Source organism: Colias croceus, chromosome 4, assembly GCF_905220415.1.
Source record: "Colias croceus chromosome 4, ilColCroc2.1".
In the NCBI taxonomy this organism is placed as follows: Eukaryota; Metazoa; Arthropoda; class Insecta; order Lepidoptera; family Pieridae; genus Colias; species Colias croceus.
This window is the reverse complement of record NC_059540.1, coordinates 4,789,556-4,808,752: the sequence shown is the minus strand read 5'-3', so window position 1 is coordinate 4,808,752 and position 19,197 is coordinate 4,789,556. Positions and strand designations below refer to the sequence as shown.

At 36.1% G+C, this 19,197-nt stretch overlaps 1 protein-coding gene and 1 long non-coding RNA gene across 16 annotated transcripts in view; one reads left to right on the top strand and one right to left on the bottom strand.

Moving 5' to 3' along the window:
* LOC123691161 (RNA-binding protein Musashi homolog Rbp6) overlaps positions 1 to 19,197 on the top strand; it is a 390,351-nt gene that overhangs the window by 357,247 nt on the left and 13,907 nt on the right. For 12 of the 14 annotated variants that reach the window (XM_045635425.1, XM_045635424.1, XM_045635428.1 and 9 more), the window contains 3 exons: positions 14,814 to 14,898; positions 16,670 to 16,702; positions 17,510 to 17,590. In XM_045635425.1, the coding sequence (XP_045491381.1) occupies positions 14,814 to 14,898; positions 16,670 to 16,702; positions 17,510 to 17,590 (199 nt within the window). The remainder of the gene's footprint in view (positions 1 to 14,813; positions 14,899 to 16,669; positions 16,703 to 17,509; positions 17,591 to 19,197) is intronic. The other 2 variants (XM_045635427.1, XM_045635429.1) reach the window with 1 other exon arrangement.
* On the bottom strand, positions 1,025 to 6,009 carry LOC123691162. Of its 2 annotated transcripts, none has more exons than XR_006751364.1 (2): positions 1,993 to 6,009; positions 1,025 to 1,386 (listed from the first exon to the last, which is right to left on the bottom strand). It is a non-coding gene; the product is annotated as an uncharacterized LOC123691162 (long non-coding RNA). The 2 variants fall into 2 exon arrangements; XR_006751365.1 differs by having other exon boundaries at positions 1,025 to 1,383.

The window sequence follows — 19,197 nt, the reverse complement described above, 5'->3', positions numbered from 1 at the left end:
TAAGTATAATATCACCGACACGTTTAAATGACGATTTTTATAATGTCACTGTTATCAATATAAAAATGTAAATATAAAAATGATTGATTTTTAATTGAATAATGCTTTAGGGTATTTAATGGGGTAAGTAACTGAAAGTAAAATTATTGGCACATACGTACGTGCTCTACAATTACTTGAGTAGTGTTTATTAATTACGATAGTTATAGCAGAATATTGGTCCGCCTAAAGCAAAGGGGGCGCAAAGTAAGGACTTAGAAAATTTTTGATCCAAAGTGAAAATTATTTTCTGAGAAAAGCCAATATTATTATGATTAAATAAATTTCTTGGCCATAAATATTTTAGTTTTAAAAAGCTAACCTAAGCTAACTATTAAATCGTCTAGGTGTTATAATGACATGCGTCCCCTTTGCTTTAGTCCAACCAGAAATTTAATTAAAATTCCATAAGTTAATCTTTAATTCCAAATATCCACATTTCATCCTGTTGCCTAATGGAAGATTACTTTCCGTTGGCTTAAAAAAACTGCAATTTCCACGTATCAACAATGCAAAAACTAACAACAGAGCATTTAGTACACGTACTACGGATACAATGCTGGAGATTTTGACTAAAAACTATTCGTAACTCTGCACGCAATTAGAGAAAGTCACTGTTGCATTTTGTAACATAAATACTGGCTCCCATTAAAACGCTCGCAGCAAATTCTCGTCACTCCATTACGTCCTTACACATTACTCCCCTAATTGCTTCCGCTTACCATGAATTTTAACAACAAAGCAACGACGCGCCGCAAAGTGTGTAAATATAGTTCAGTTTTAGTCCCCGCCTACTAACATCATTTTCTGAGGAGTTAAGCAGCCGAGCTCGCTTGTCACCTGAGTCCTACCTGTATATATATTCTTGTACATTATTTTGATACAAGGTAGTTTTAATTGATATACTCTTAACAAATTTAATTCATTAATTATTAAATATATTAATAACCGAATTGTATAAAATATAGTTAGACCAGTAGAAAAATAATATTGATGTTTTGCATTAAAACAAAACATGTATTATGTGTCGAATAAAACACACAGCGTTGGATGAAGAAAGCAGTCTATGAATCCTATATATCTCTATGCAAATTGGGTCACCTTACCAAATATCGATGGATCTTTCACCTCACTAGCAAGAGCGCGTCCCTAGTATGGCATCTGTCATCATCGCCTTTGACGCGCTGTCATCTTCCAAGCTCCATAGCATCTTCATCAGCAAGCAGTAAACTGCAACGCTGTGTGTTTTATTCGACACATAATACATGTTTTGTTTTAATGCAAAACATCAATATTATGTGTCTTTCTAAAACACACAGCGTTGGATGAAGATGTGTTTGATATCTGCTGGTGAAGAAAGACATACAAACGCTATGTTGAAAATAAATTATCTTGTTAATATTGTAATACCTAAGTGCTGTATTAACAACTTAAATTTCATTCCTTACAGAATGTTAAATGAACCTGTTGTATTGTAAAATAAAGTTATATTTTAAATTCTAAAAACAATACAAGGGGGTTATGTAATAACAACAAAAATTGTTTTTCTTTCATATTGTAAGAACTAACCATATAGGTATCCTCTAAATTTTAAATTATTCTCCTCAGATAATCTTCTCAATAAGCCAATACTAATGAACTAAGTCTTAGAACCTAATAACTGCTTAATTATTTCTCTATATCTTTGATACAAATCAAAGTTCAAATAATAACATAAAAATAAAATTTTAAAAATTATAACTCAAAGGAAGATCAATGTCACCAAGGATAAACAATGGAGCCTCTAAGGCTAAATACTACAGTAAATAACATCTGTATATAAAATAACTATAATAAGCAATGTTAACACAACTGTACCTTAAGCATTAAGCATGTTTGTTACACATTGATCATTACTATGATCTTAAATTAATTACACTGAATTAAATAATAAATTAAACAGTTTCAGGTTACCTTAAAGTAAACCAGACTCACTGGCACTGGCTAAATTGACTGATTGACAGTAAAACTTTTATAATTGACTGTATGGTCCTTCCACTGCCTCCACGGGTTGGTGCCCTTACCACATTCTTGAAGCCACTGCTGGACAGGGCTGCTATGTTTACTGTCTTTAAGATCTGGAGGGACCTTAACTAGCCAGAGATAAAGGTTTGTGTTGCAAGGTTAAAGGGTCCGCCCCTTTATATAATTTAGATAAGAATCAATTATCTACTTTTAAGATTGAAAATCAGTCCTTTGTTACTTGAACCAACCTTTCCACATGGGTCACTGGGCATATCTATGTGTCTGAGTTTCCTCACAACCGACCACCTGATGGATAATGTGTTGTTGTATCCATTTAGTATCCAAATTCTGGTCAGGTTATAATCTTATCTTGCTGTGATAAAAAACTGTATTTTGAGGTTTTCAGAAGTCATGTTCATGTCATGAACAGGTTGAGCTTGCTTATGATAGACTTAAGCCAATTAAATAGAATCCCTGTGTACTAGATTACATGCATTCTTTTTTTTTTTTTTAAGCATTGCATTATGAAAGTCACCTCCTGCTTGGAGGGTCATATGTTGGCACTGTGGAGGGGCACCACTACTTAACTGCTCTTTCTCCTTTGCTTTACAATGGGCTGTTTTCTCCCCTCCCCCCCCCCCCTTTTTCTGACTGAGCAGTTGGGGGGCCATAAGGCCGTAAGGCCATTCACCAATGGTCTGAGTGCTCATGACTTCCGGGTCAATAACCATATATAACCATAATAGTCAATAACCATAAGCCATCTTTAGGCGCTTGACATTGAGTTGCGGAGAAATGCCCGTATATTATTATTATTTATTATATCAACCATAAGCCACCCTTGGGTGCTATGTATCTGCCCCGGTCCCGGGGTGCGAGGTGCGCTAGTGCACTTGGAGGATTACCCTTGAAAGGGAATATTCAGTCTAGGCGTCAGCTCCATCAACGACTGCAGATGTCGCAAAATTCGGAGCAGGCTTTGGCAAATATGCCTTGGCACTAAAGCATTCCTTTGGGTAGCGAAATGGTCCATATCAGGAGCTTCCGAAATATTATATTTCCTGTTGTACAAGGTAGGAGAAGCCACTCCGGTACAGGTTGATTTCTTGAGAGGCAATCTAAATCAAAGGCCACTTAGGCGTCCTGGAAGCGTGCCAAGAGTTATTCTCAACTTTTCAGCTAGGTACAGTTACTCAGTTGTAAGAGCTAAGAGAGTCAGCAACCTTTGTATGTGGGCGACCAAAGTCTGATTGATAGCTTGGGCTACAGGATGTGCACCCCTTGCAATTTACTCAGAAGCACTTTTATTGCATATCTGGTACACGACATCTAAGTCAGAAGTTCTAATGCCAAGTCCCCTGCTTCCCTCTTCATTTCTCTGACAGGTAAGTACTGTTCAGATGTCCTACTCAGCCCGCATCCGCGGTATCTGTAGTTAGGAAGTGAGAAACTTGTTCTTTTACAAAGACTATTACATTTCTGTCTATGTTTCTTTTCCACAACTCTTAAGTCTTGTATAGCATGTAGAGGGAAAGCCTTTCTCTCTTGGTCTGCTGTGCGCGAAACTCTAGAGAAATACCTGGAGGCGACAACTGTACAGTCCTCTCAGTGTTAGATGTCTAGAACTGTCTGCAACTCTTATTTAGTGCAAGACATGGTCCTTTTAATGACTACCACAGTATGCTCTATCTTTGAGGCTTTTGGGACTGGCAATAACACAGACATTTCTATAGTATTACACATGAGGCACAAGTATCCAGGCTTACAATGTACACTTTGTAATTGATGTGCCAAACCTGCCTTCCCAAAATCTCTATGGTCTCCGGGACCTGTAGAGTTAATTGGAACAATCCTTGTAGACGAAAAGATAATTGTCTAACTAGAAGGCTGTAGCTCATTCTGTGGCTTTACTAAAATCTCCATGGTCTCCGAGACCTGTGAAGTTAAATTATTAGAATAATCCTGATAGTTTAACTAAATCAGAGGGCTGTGGCCCTTTTTGTGATTGGAGTGCCAATCAAGCTCTACCAATATCTCCATGGTCTCCGCGACCTGTGAAGTTGAATTGGAATAGTCTTGTCAATCAGGCTTTACCAAAACCCCCATGGTCTCCGCGACCTGTGAAGTTGAATTGGAATAGTCCTGCCAATCAGGCTTTACCAAAACCTCCATGGTCTCCGCGACCTGTGAAGTTAAATTGGATTAGTCATGGTAGACCCAAAAGATAATTGTCCAACTAAATCAGAAGGCACTTTATGTGGCTGTAGTGCCAATTAAGCTTTTCCAAAATCCTCACAGTCTACAAGACCTGTGAAGTTAATTTTGCAACGGTCTCAATAGACCAAAACTTAATAGCTTAAATAAAACAGAAGGAGGGCACCTCCAGCCTGTAGGGTCTCCGCGACCATTTGAAATGGCTGCCATATGCAGGCAGAAAATAGGCCAATGATGCCTGATTGTACAAGCCAATCCTGACCTTGTGAGAATCTCATTACTGTTACCAATGATGTCTAATTTTACAAGACAATCCTGGCTTTGTAAAATGATAAAATGTTTAATTACCGTTATAATCTGTGATCTGTATCAAAATTACCTGGTTAATACCTAGGTGTTTAGGTGTCTCAGGTTGAATATCAACCTGGCGGAGCCATCAGCTCTTATTGCCAGAAGCATATCTGAATGTAAGTATGGCATATATTTTTCTGGGTCTTTCTGGACACAGTTCTTTCAGCATAACCATACTAAGCTAATCATGGCTAAGGACGCCTTGTACATATTTTCAGTACATATTTTTGTAGAAGATACAAATAAAAAATACAAAGATTTTGGTTACTTTACTGTTGATATTATAGAATTGTTATCACACCTGAGTGTTAATTTTAAGGCAAGCTCTTTCACTTAAGTAAGAAAGGAACTAGATAAACAACATTATCATCAGTAACATTATAACCAAGAATGATCTCATTCAACTGTTCGGGGATACAGTAAATATGGGTCCTTGATGATGATAATGTATATAAACATATCTACCTCTTATAATCTGCAATGTCTATTTCTTATGATTTTTCACTACTATTCAAATAAGTACCCATAGAATCAAAGCTTATTCTGGTATCAATTGGCTATGAAAATAAGCTCCTTATGTTAAGAATTATTTACCATAAGATAAATTAGGTAATCTCAACTTGCAGTAATAAGTAGCTCTTACTGAATATTGTGTGAGACTGTTGCTCATATTATACACTCTATATCATATCCTATAATAAGTAATGTAAAATCTATATGTGACATGTATCAATATTGAAATAATATTAAAATAGTTAATTAACAATTTCTTCTCTTTAGAATATTGTGATAGACAGGTTTTGTAACTATCTAAAATCTAAGTACATCTTAATTGTCTTGAATTATTTATGTAGTCAGTGGGCACTAAGTAGTAGGTACTCACTTTTGTTGAGGTAGTTACAATTGAATGGTCTAAGTGATTGAGATGCCTCACTACCTGCTGAGTGCTGGGGCTCGTTAGCCAGAGGGGATCACGGTGGATTCCTTATACCTAAGTACCTTCTACCTAGGTAGCCTAACGCTATTTCACAAGTCTGGTTAAAAGCAATACTTGACACAGTAACCAATGTGCCTGTGTATGATAAAGAAACCCGATGATAATGTAGTGATCTCATTATAGGCATGCATTGTGTTTTATTAATTACCTACATCTAAATATTGATGTATTTGTGTCAAATACTGTGAAATGTATGCCACGTGCTGGATGAAAATCTATGCACGAGTCCGGACATGTTCTGACAAGTTTGATTGTACTTACGGAATTTCTCGTCTCCCGGTCTCTTGGGCAGTGACGAACCATTACTTCTCTCGTCCTCCGAGGACGAAAAAGAGTTCCCGCCACTATTATACATACCAAAGCACCGGTTTTCGAATTTCCTTCCGACAACGTGGTCTTTTGTGTTTCGTTTTGGAACTAATTCCGTTTTTCACTAGAAAAACACTAAAATTTAACGCGTGTGTGTTTTATCACACTTAATATTCGAGAATTATAATTATATATATTCGAATTCGAGAATTATATTCTGCGCGATGTTATTGCGCACGAATTCATAAACGCTATGGAGCTTGGAAGATGACAGCGCGTCAAAGGCGATGATGACAGATGCCATACTAGGGACGCGCTCTTGCTAGTGAGGTGAAAGATCCATCGATATTTGGTAAGGTGACCCAATTTGCATAGAGATATATAGGATTCATAGACTGCTTTCTTCATCCAACGCTGTGTGTTTTAGAAAGACACATAATATAAAAAAAAAATTAAAATATTTATATTTCTCAGTGTACGCATTGAATTAACAATAAACAAATTGAATCTAACTTCTTATTGTGTTAGACGTAGTTTTTGCTACAAAGCAATCCATACTAATATTATAAATGCGAAAGTAACTCTGTCTGTCTGTCTGTTACTCAATCTCGCCTAAACTACTGAACCAATTTACATGAAATTTGGTATGGAGATATATTGATACCCGAGAAAGGACATAGGTTACCTTTTATTGCGAAATATGTACCACGGGCGAAGCCGGGGCGGACCTCTAGTTTTCTATATGCCAAAACATCATTAACTATTGTGACTATTATTTTTTGAGTTTGATATTATCAAATACAATAAAATATATCCAAATAATCTGAAAAAGCATAAACCTAACGTTTATATTTTATTTTGAAGCACATTAAGATTTCTCACATAGAGCTATAATGCCGACATTGGAAGTGTATACGACAATTTGTTTTCCATCTGCAAAGCGTGGAGATGTGAGCAATGATATAAAAGTGCACTTTCCTTCAAGCAATCGCATAAACACTTCTGCGAAACCATTTCGAGTATTGCGTACATTTTTCTCCTCGATCGTACATGAGGCAAACAAATGGTTTCCGTTTAGGAAATAACACTAAAAGTAGGCACATTTGAAACTGCCACTTAAATCTTGAGATCCTCGATCGCCATTTCTCTTAGCGTCTTAACTGACTGGTCTTAGGCGGATTGGGCACCCTTGTCAGTATCGCTATTACACTTCGGATCTGCTTATCTTTTCACGCTCCGCTATAGACTCAAAACAACCAATCAGGGCTGACATAAGGAAGTACATACAGTCATTCGTGTCGAGTAAAGATAGATACTATGTATTCTCACTTAAGAAGGAAAACAAACCTTACCCCAACGCGTGCAGAACAAAGCGTCGATAAGAAAAAAGATTCCGTGTAACATAAGAGCTAGATTGCGGTCGCAACAAGAAAATCCGAAATCCGGAAAATCAGATGATGTTTCCTTCGCTGTATACTCATCCCCTACCAAGAACAAACTGCTCCAAACAATCAATCAAGTCTTCGGAACCGTGATTACCATAAACTTCTCGTTTTAGCCGGACCCACCGCTTCTTCTAAGCTTTATCGATTCGTCCGCGCCCATTTTTACGCCTTCTATATATCAAGCGCTTTTTGTGACAGTCCCTTTTCATTGAAACTTGCAATTGGCAAGTTGTAAGGCAAAATTTGGCGAGGTTTTGCGTGGGCCTTTTTCTTGGAGATTTCTCAGTGTCCAAAACTTTTATTAGAAAGTTCTTGGAGTGCTCATATATCGAACTCATTTTCCATTATTCAGTTATTATTTGACATGACATTATTTACACATATACAGAATATACAAATGATCACAAAATAATTATGTTATTTAAATTGACATGAATTTAATAGATTAATAATTCACAAAGCTTTTTAATTTTATATAAAAAGTACGCTTTCGATTATAATCTAGAAGCAATCACTACCGAACAACCTAATTTCCTACGTACCCCGTACATTATATTTAATATTTTTAATGCACATACGTCACGCAATGCCCAAGTGACGCAGTTTCTTGACGCGAATCAAAACATTAGGGTCTACAGCCTTCCCGATCGTTAATTTACTCTCGCACGTAATTGAACTGTTAAAGAAAATTAATTAATCACACGTGTTCTGAACTAAATATCCAACATGCAGCTTTCTTAATGATCAATTTGTTAAACTTCTACACGGTAATAGCGTGACTTTATTTCCTATACATATAATATGGTAAAAAATGACATCAAAGAAAACGTGTATGGACGGCAAATATAATTAAAGTAACAAAAATAGAATATGTAACCGCCCACCCTACCCTCGCAGGTCTATGGGAAGAATAGCACATGGCATGACTAGCGACAAATGATCTTGTAGGTACTTATTTTAAGGACGATACCGCGTCTGAAATATTTTCTACTTTCAAATTAAAACTTTATATAATGCTACATTGGAAAGCAACAATTTTTTTGGAAAAACCATGCAAAATTACGATCATTGGATCATTTTACTTTAAAAAGCTTTATAAAAGATAATGTAGGTGGATTTTCTGATTCCAATTACAAAAACGCAATTTCTATTTAATAAATGATTAACCTTAATATTTAATGCTGATCCAACAAACTTTAATTACAACTCGGCCCCTCTTGGCGCGTTGCACATAGTGATAAACATTTGCCAAAATACTGCCTTTCTTGTGCACAATTTCATTTACATTAGAGGCAGAACTGATCTCCTGAGAGTCATATGAAAGTCGCACACAGATTCATGCAAAATACGTTATGAGCATCGGGACCACAGACCTTAATCTAGACGGGAACAGTCTGACAAGACGCCGCTAGCTCGACACTCCAACATACTTAATTACTCCTAATTGCTACAGCTTATATTATGTACATACATTATAAGCTTCTAGCGGTTCCTAAATTGCTTCCAACACAACCTTATCATCTTATTACAAATCTATCGAAGTGTTTGTGTTAAATGATTTTGGTTTATTATAATAATTATGTATTTTGGTATATACGATATCATACAATAGATTTATATCAATTTATACAAATAAAATACCCTTTAATTTAAATTGTATTTTAAGAAAATGTTAAAAAGGGAAGCAATACGAAACAGTACTTAGACACACCTAATTTTCCAAATTGAAGCCGCATTACCAGAAACGTAACAAATATCCTAATGTCCAACATTTACGAAGTTATTTAAATGCAAATTGCTCTCTAAAGTATCACTAATACCGTTTTTTATGTTATCCAATACATCGTTAGCCATTTTATTTAAAAATTTGTCTAGATTCATTCTTTAACGGCCGGAGTCGTGTATGTAACTGCTTTTATTGGGGTTTCCCGTCGTTTCTAGTTAATATTATACAAATTTCATTATACCCACGTTTCAATTGGCTAAACGATACCGCTGCCCGTTCGCAAGCGGTTTATTCTTTTTCCACCTTATTCTAGAGACCCTTAAGCTTGATACGAATTAGTGAAGCAGCGAGTCCACGTTAATCGTCCACTTACAATTGCAAACGACCGCTACCATTGCTGAACTACTTGCCAATACGCATTTTACTTGTTTTGCCTCACATTTAAGTGCATTAGGTATAAGATTCATACAGTATAAGAATTGCCTAGTTGGCCAATTAGGAAGTTTTAATTATAACTCAGTACGGTATACTGGTTCCTGGAGCTATTTTAAACTTTGTAACGGGAATAAATAAAAATAGACAATCGAAGAATTGATTACAAATATTGACAATATTTTTATAAATCCTATTAGGTTATCACATAAAGCTAAATTGCAGTTTTTTAATCATTCTTTCAAACACAGGTGCTATAATACCTTCACCATTTGTAATCTTCTAAATTCTGGACAATCTTTAACCTTTCAAAGCCAACAACTGACTTTGACGCGAAAATTATAGCAGTCCCAAGCAGTCTGGTTTGTACGACAGAAGTACGACCAATCGATATCCCCAGAAATAGCCGTGAGTCGTGTGTCGTGGCTTGATGAATACCAGTCGGCGCTAGTTTGCCGGTCTTAATATTTGATGTCCTACCAACATTTCTATGACGGTACTATGCCAATGCCATTTAAAATTCAACACCAATGTAACACGAACGTTTCCTGTGTCTTTGATTATGATGGTTTCTTAATAAACCTTGTTATGGTGGAGCATTCAACGTTTATTAACGTTCGTTCAGGGAATTTCGTATTGGAAATAAAACTTCTTGGAACACTTCCTGTTCTTCCGGTTTCAATTTTATCGGGAGTTCTTGGGATTTATCAAAGATGAAATTTAATGTCATATGTGTATTGATTTTATATTTCTTGTGTGTGTATGAGTTTAATACAACAAGATTCATAATATTGAACTTCAAAAAAATATGTAATCCTCAAAAGTAACGTCAGATTTCCCTCTGCGCATTGTAATTAATATAACGAGACTTGTAATTCCATATCTTTCCCGAGAAAAATTTAAAATAACGTAATTTTATTTTTCGGGACTTTCGTTTAAGTTTAGCTATAAGAAATTAGAAGATGACTAAGCACCTTACATAGCCTAAAAAAAGATTTTAACACTTACCTAAATTACGCTGAGAAAATCTAGAGGGCCACGCCTTCGAATTTTTACTGAGTCACGTACAACCAAGTGATTTACTATATTAAGTGGCGTAAATTAATGATTGAAAATATGAAATAAGTTTCATATATAATAATACGATTCTACTCGATAACATCAATTTATTGATTTAAAAATTACTTTTTTTTCTCGATACCCAAGTTCTATATATTCAATAATTGTAACTTTAACAATAGAAAAATCAAAGTTTCAAGTACCACTCTACTATACATACTAAGATGATGTCAAATCACATCACAATATATAATCAAACCAACAGCACACATATCCAATAAGTATCTAAAAAATCTTATTTTAAAACTGCACCCGAACATTCTAGCAATTCCTCCGCTCAAGTATTACGTAAATATGGTAAGAGCTCCCGTGGTGCGCAGTATTTCATTATATCTGACCTGTTGAACGCAAGATTTGTTGCTCATCCCACCCATGCTTGTGAGGATTTTTTTGCTTATCAATTTTTTATGAAGATTCACTGCTGAGAACGCGAAACGAGAATTTAGTAACTCTCTCCGTGAAAAGTGGCGCAATACTTAACCATGCTCACTTTGCTCAAGTTATCGTACACTTTTTGTAGGAATAAAATGACACTTTCATTTGTTTGTGAATAATTATATAAATAATAAAACTTTGATCTTGCTCTATCATTACAGTGTATTTATAAAAGTCATCATTTCATAATATCAGAAAAGCATTGCGTTAAATCTTATGTTTATCGTAATATTATAATATTTTTAAAATTAAATCATTCAATTTAAATGATATATCTTTATCCTAAATATTGCGAACAATAAGAGTGATTTTCGCTAAAAGTTTAACACAGATTACAGTTCTTTAATATAACATACGTGTTCGCGTCGCTACCCACGCTTCCGCTCGGCGGCAATCAGGCCCGTGCATACGGCGCTCTGTCAATATGAAGGCGAGAGATTTCCCTGATAAACTTATCTAACATCCTCCCTTAACCCTTCCCCATCCCCCGTCTCTGAGCTTTTCTACAAACGGCACAATTTAAGACTTCAAAACATTATTCTCGCTTCGACTTACTTTACTTTTTGTAGCGTGCCAAATTGTCGTCCTTACATGTCATAAACATTTCCTTAATACCGAGTATCAGTGAAACTAGAGGCGAACCGATGATTTAAATTCGTTTAACTCGCTGCAATATTTTATCCTCTTATAAAAGTTGTCTATTTGGCCGACTGCCCGCAGTCCGCCGCAAGAATTTAAAGGAAACAGAAATTTCTGAGTAAGGAAACAAACGCAAAATCTTATAAAATGCAGTTAACGTCAACACACATGCGAACTGTTTCTGTAAATATACATTGTACTTCTACGAACTTGCTTTATTTTGTAGTTCCTGCAGCGCGCCACGCCCAACTATCTACAATATGTACATATTGATGCTCAAAGTTTCACTTAATAATTCTTCATACATATTTCATTAATGCATAATATATAATATGCAAATCGAATCCCCTCATTAGATAAGTAATGTTTCTTCACATGCATATACGCTTTTATTGTATTATTATTGTAATCGTCTATCTTCAAAGGGAAAATATTTCGGCGCACAAAGACTGGGAAAAATATAAAATGTGATTATTCCGTTACGTTACCCTATTTATATAAACATTAGCGCCGAATATTAGAACAATACCGACGGAGCACTCAATGTGTTTGCCCTTAACAACTGTCTTACATGTCAACATGTAGATTCTCTTCGGCTCGAAAGCATTTCTTCGCAACAAATCGAGCGTAAATTTAATGACTGCTTTCAAAATCGTATTAATCCACATCAACTCCGCGATCGGCGAAGGTGATGGAACATGAAATGCCGTGTGAAAATGAATTGAATTCCTCATACACGGCCGGTAGAAGGAGTGGAATTTTAGGACGAGAAAGCATTAGTTCGTACGACATTAAGCCAGCGCCTACTGGAGCAAATCTTAAGTCCGCTCGGTTAAATCGCAATCTTTGCCGTGGCGGCTCCGAATCAATCGATAGATCCGTAGGGCGCGTCTACCTAGCGGGGCTAAATACAATTTACCTTTGTTATTTTTCGTGTCATTAAACTGCGTCGCGATTTGGAACGCTCGATCGGGATTGCGAACTCCGATGCGAATTGTTTGTGAGCTTTTGTTTCCCACTCCGCTCACCGACGACGCGACATCAATTAACGTCGGGACCCAACTGAATTTTCTTCATGGCCGTTTCCATTATTATAGGTAGATTTTACGAAATCATTTTCCACTGCGGACTGCGGAGTATTCTGATCGAATTCTATTATTGTATTTCAATTCAATTCTATCGAATTCATCGTGCTAATAAAATTTGAGAGATAAATGCAGATTCAATGCAGTGAATTTCAATTAAATACTTTATGAAATATTATAAGTGCCAAAGTTGAATGATTTAATAAAAGTTTAGAATGAAATTTTTTAACTTTTATGATCTTAGAGTTTCTTCTTTCATTACATTTATAATAAAATGAAAGTAAGAATACAAATGAAGCAACTTTGTCTAAATATTTGTTGTAAACAAAACTTTTTACAGGAGTCTTTCAAAAATGTGACCTTATTACTTATTTTACAAAACATGGGTACAACATATACCTACTTTCATTAATAATAAGATAATAAAGGTACTTTATGTCAATTTCAAAATATATTTTACAGTGTATAGTTGTTGTGTTTTAATTTCTTCGTTTCCAAAGTTTTTGTTTACAAACTTGCAATAAAGATGTGAGCGCGATACCTACATATAAGTAGAGATCTGAACTTCAAACTCGGGCTACATGTTGATTATTCAAGCCTTATCTAGACATAAAACTTAGTGAAAAGACACTCAGAACAGCGTCGCACACTTGCAGCGTTAATGCGAAAGCACGTAGTTTCGTGTCTGCACAAAGTTGCGGGGAGTGCACACTGCACAAAGTGCGCGAACGCCGCGCTAAAACCTTCATTTGTCGGCTCGTGACGTCCGCGTGACAAATGTGGACGACTCTTTATATACACACAAGCGAGAACGCGTCGCGATTATGCAGGGCTATGAAAAATGTATCTCGGGAGTTTTATTCCGTCTGACGAGCGGTTTTAAACGTTACAATTTATCATACAGCACCGATGTCACATTATCTACACTTTAAACCATTTTGATGAGAAAAACATCGGTTGTTTTCATAAGAACATGTCATCCTCAAATTGATTATGGCTTTTGTTCGGGGCAATATTAAAATATGGTATAAAGGAAAATATAATGTTAGACGTACGCAATATTATGTGCTTCTTGGAACGCGGTATTGATCGAGTTGTAATAACTCTCGTTTTAATAAAATTTTATTGAAAATTTCTAGTAATAAGATGATGATATCGAAGAGAATTTTACAGTAAAATAAAATGATATTCAGAGAATTTACTATGAACAAGAGCTGTGTTCGTCTCAATAAGGTTGTATGCTGTAGCGAAATTACCATTGCAAGGGATTGGGGTTAGCATTGATTGGGTAATTTATACTTGCCCCCGAGCCTCCCTCGGAAAGGGGAACAAGCAATGAAGAGGGCCATAGCGTTCGTTAAAATTGCTTAATGAAACGATTAAGCGCCAGGTTTCATTACAGGCTACTTTTATATAAGAAGTACATCAAAATTGTAAATGATTCCTCCGTTTACGAGAAACAAAGGCAACAAATTCAGCATAAACAATTATTTCAGCCGCCATAATATCATACCGTTCTGTGTAATAAGTATAATAAGCTACTTGTCTTGGTAAAGCATATTAAAATTCAATTTGAGACTCCGTCCGTGAAGAATAAAGGATTGTCAACCGATTCCGTCGCCCCTCTTTTCTTACATAATTTTGCAATTCACCCATTCAGTAATTATATTGTTCGAGACTGACGAGAATTATTTTAGTATTTAACACTTCATCAAAATCTTAATTATAATAATTACTTTGACTTGACACGATTTTATTACTGTGAGCATCTTTTGTTTTGTACTTTGCGGTTTTAACTCGTTACTATTTAATTTTCTATACAAATATTATACTCACTGAACTTACTTCATAAACTTAGCGTGTGTTTATTTCTTAATTATAGTCGAAGTATAACAATGTAAGGTTACATCGTAGTCGTTTGCAACAATATTTTCGGTGAAACTTGCTACATCACGTTTTATAGACATCATTACACATTCTGTACGCAAATAAGTACATATAACTTTTTATTGTTCTAGGTGGAATGCAAAAAGGCACAACCGAAAGAAGTAATGCTTCCAGCGAATCTGGCGAAGACGAGAGCCGCCGGACGCGGCGCCTACGGTGAGTTGCTAAGTAGCGCGGTGGCAGCCGGTGGCGTCAGATATGCTCCCTATCCTGTGCATGCGCCGGCGCAAATTCTAGTCGCTGGCGCCGGTGTAGGGGCAGGCTCTGCGCACGCAACTATGTATCGTCGGGCTCTCGCCGCCCTGCGACCAACCCCTCGGCCTCCCCGCCCCACCATCACGCCGCTCACCATCCCGCCTCTGGCCTACTCCGTGTCGGAGCTCCTGGGGGCTCACGCTCTCGACCTCCAAACCATATACTCCCCCCTCGCCGCCTCCACGCTCCCGACTCCTCTGCCCCTCTGATCCGCGATCCTTTTTCAGCAGCAGCCACATCATCCCTTCTAACATTTGAACATTTTTTAATTTGTTCCGAAATCTTCTATTTCATGTTTTGCGCTCTATCCTATCCATTCCTATATCTTCTAACATTCCTATTCTTCCTTGAAAATTCTTACACTTAATGTACTTAAGCGATAAACGATATACGAAGTGTCTTATTTTTAGAAATTGCAATTAGAAAAATCAGTTAGTTAGCAGATTTTTGACATATGTACCGAGAATATCTAGACAGAGCATAGCCAGTTTTACTGTAAAATTTTATACAAATACTTTTTATAAAATAGTAGAATGAAAAACTTGAACAATTTTACGTAGGGTGATAGAAAAGAAATATTTTTCTACCAGGTAGTAGGTGCTTTAATGTCATTTGATTTACGAATAGATAGATGAAATAGAAGTGGGCCTGGTTTTTCTAATTTCCGAGTAGCTTTTCGTAGGGAAAATCAAATAAGAGCCTAATGGTTCTGCTGAGCCTTGCCACTTTTGCTACATTTCCATCCATTATACAACTTAATCACGTTAGAAAACAAAATTTCTAGTTACATTATGGATTGCGGCTGATTCGATGAGATGTTCTGAAATGATATTTTCTTAAATAATATTTATATTCTTTAGCATTTTTCTATGAATAGCTTTACAACTTGATGTCGGCTTTTCAAAAATGTTATCATTGGAAGAAAAGAGGTATTTGTGAACAGTCGATGTTACATAAGAGTTTTGTGAAATAACTAGTGTTATAATATTAATTATTTAAGTATAATTTATATTAGGTTTGAATAGTTTGAGGACGTCTAATGTCATGTATTTTTAGTATTTTAGTTATATTATTTTTTTTAATTATGATTGACTTAATTAAAAGTTACCATTTGTTTCTATTAGTTGTTATTTAGTTTGTATTTTCTATTTTTTAATTCCAGTATTTGTTTTATTGTTTGACATTTAAGTGTTGTTTGTACTTTCTTTTTGTATCTATCAAAAGTAGTTCTCGTACACTAATAGTATTAATAATAAATGTATTAACTTATAAAGTAGGAATTTTCCGGTAGTGTATAGATATTAATAAATATCATTTCTTGAATATTTAAAAACGTCTGTTTGTTTAACATGTTTAGCATTAGACTAACAATTTGTAGAATAGATTAACGTTTTTGATATAAATTATAATATTCATCTCTGGTGATTAAACTAACATACCCCATTAAGGTCATTCTAGCTATTGATATAATTGTAGAGTATTAGTAATGTTGAATGCTATTTGTTATAATCTAAGTGCGTAATCGATTATTTCAATGACCGCTTTCGCCAAGCAAAATAGTGTCTCCCGGCACATATTTTATAATTATAATCTCCACTTTTGTCACGGAAAATTATATTTAACTTAAAGTATAAGAATCGATCAATTTATGTAAATGTTTTTACATTTCTAGATTTCATGTGGTCATTGGGTGCTCTTCCTGACGGTAAGTTTACTATTCTCATATTATTTATTCAATTTTAGCTATTCGTGCACTTGAAACCGTTTCTAATGCCGAAATGTATGTTATGATATCTAACCAAACCATGATTAGATCATATTCGAACTAATTGAGTAAACCGCGATTGAAACGCGGTTACTAATTTGACAATTCGCTGTAAAGTAATAGGAACATTGGTATCCTAATAAATGGATTACCTAGAACCGACACGTCGAGGTGTGCATGAGTGATGCATCACGGGGCCTGACAGATACACTATTTTGATTGGCAATAATATGATGAACGATCCGGTGCGGTAATTATATCATCCTCGATGACGTTTCGCCCATCCGTCATTTAAATATTTTTACCGGACGTAGCAAAGCCAATTCTACAAAAATCTCGTATACGCTTTAAAATTTTGTAAATGTAGTTTGATTATTTGGTATAGTATAGTATCATTAGAAGTATCTTCTAGAAATATCAGTAAAATGGAATGTCTTTAGAGTATGAGGTCATCGTGATTACTTACTATTATTCACTTATAGTGCGCTACATTAAGCGATGTTTACAGTATAATCTGCTCTGGACAATGTCCAAAGCGATGTCGTAGCAAACGTTCGAAACATACCTTAATTTGATGGTTCTATTTTAGAATGGGGCCATTAGGACACGTGTCATTAACGCCTGTTTTTACACACCAGACGCCCAGTATTGACATGTTTTAAAATTAACATCAAATGGAAGCATGCAATGGAATCTTGTTTGATTTAAAAGAGTTACGTAACTGAGGTGTATTCGTTTGTTTCGCAGGTTTTCCCGCAGCATACGCCGCCTACGCGGCAGGACGTAGCTATTCGGGCTATCCTAGCTTCGGGCTACCATATCCTGCAGGTAATCCCCTGGCGAGCTTGCACCACCAACTCTCCGGCAATCACTACCACCACTTGGCGACACTCCTGCCATACCACCCGCTCGAGCTCAGTGGGGTCTACAATGTACACGCAATGCATCTGTGAACTCGCGCTGCCGACACTGCATTCCACTAACAGCTAACGATTCTCGAACGGCACTAACGCTTGATCTAACCCAGCCGACTTAAAAACGCATACGCTTCGTATTATCTGTAACTCGGGTGACAATGTCCCAACTTCCCATTTCACTAACTCGTGCCGAGCAAAGGCAAAAGTTCGTGTGAACTCTAACAACTTACCTAACAAGTTAACACCTCTAACAATGACTGAGCCATCTAGATAAATCTGCCACGCCGTCAATTACAAAACGTCCAACTTTTGAGAAATGCTATTTATTGTTTATCTTCGAAGTATTGTGGTTACGATCCGGCCAAATGCCTCGCTCTGTGTTTGCAGACGATTTGCGCTAACGATTGTCAAATGGTACGCGTCACACGAACACAAGAGACCAAACAGCGTCCGCTCCCGTCCCTCTCGGCTCGCCCCGATCGGACGAGCTCTCGTGCTAGCCCACTCCTCATTAACAGCGAAAGCTTTTAAAAAAGATTTAAACGGATTTCAACAAAAGTACAGAAAAGTTACGTCCCTTTTGTGGTTACGTCTATGTAAATCCCGGGACAGACGAAAAGAATTTTTATCTAATTAAAAGTAGATGCGGAGTGCTTTTAGTCAATCCACTAAAGAATAGCCGAATGTAAATTTTGTAGCTTTATTATACAACAGATTCAGTTTATTTAACCTAATGAAAAACTAACGAAAATATAGGCGTTAGAACCGAGAATTGCGTACTGCCTAATCGGCGAAACCCGGGGCGGAGCAGCTGCACAAATACTCGTATTTGTCAATACTACGTGATCGTGCCTGAACAGCTTGTTTTATTTCGTAATTGAACTAACTTTTGGCTTTGTGGAACCATGAAACATATCTACACGAAATCTTTGAAACATAAGCGCCGAAATAATATTTACTGACCCTATTAGTCATTTATCAAATAACAATTGATGTTATCGGCAAGTCAGTCTAATTGTAGGTCCGTTTATACTTAGATATCATTGAGTAGATGCTAGGAGTAGTTAGTCATAAAGTTTCCTCTCTATATTAGATAATTAAATATAGTTAGCAATTTACATAATATCGTCGAATAACGATTATAATCATCTTCTTAGCATGTTGTAGAGAGTAGCTAGCATTTTAATAGGATTGACTGAACACAATTATGCCTTTTTCTTTTCAGACACTAATGAGAGTCTACTTATAATCACTCACTATATTATAATTTTCTTTCCGTCGTAATTCATGTCAGTTTAATTGAAATAATAACGTAAATTTAATAACGTGTCATTTATCCTTGTCAAAGTTGTCAATATTGTATTCATGAATAAATACAAGTTATACTTAGTGAGGTAACATAAAATATTAATAATGGTTAACGATACATTCACCCGTGTCAATATGAATGACACATTTACAGCCGCCGTAATGGGCAATGGGCATACTTAAATAATGTAATTTTGTCCGGTTGTACCG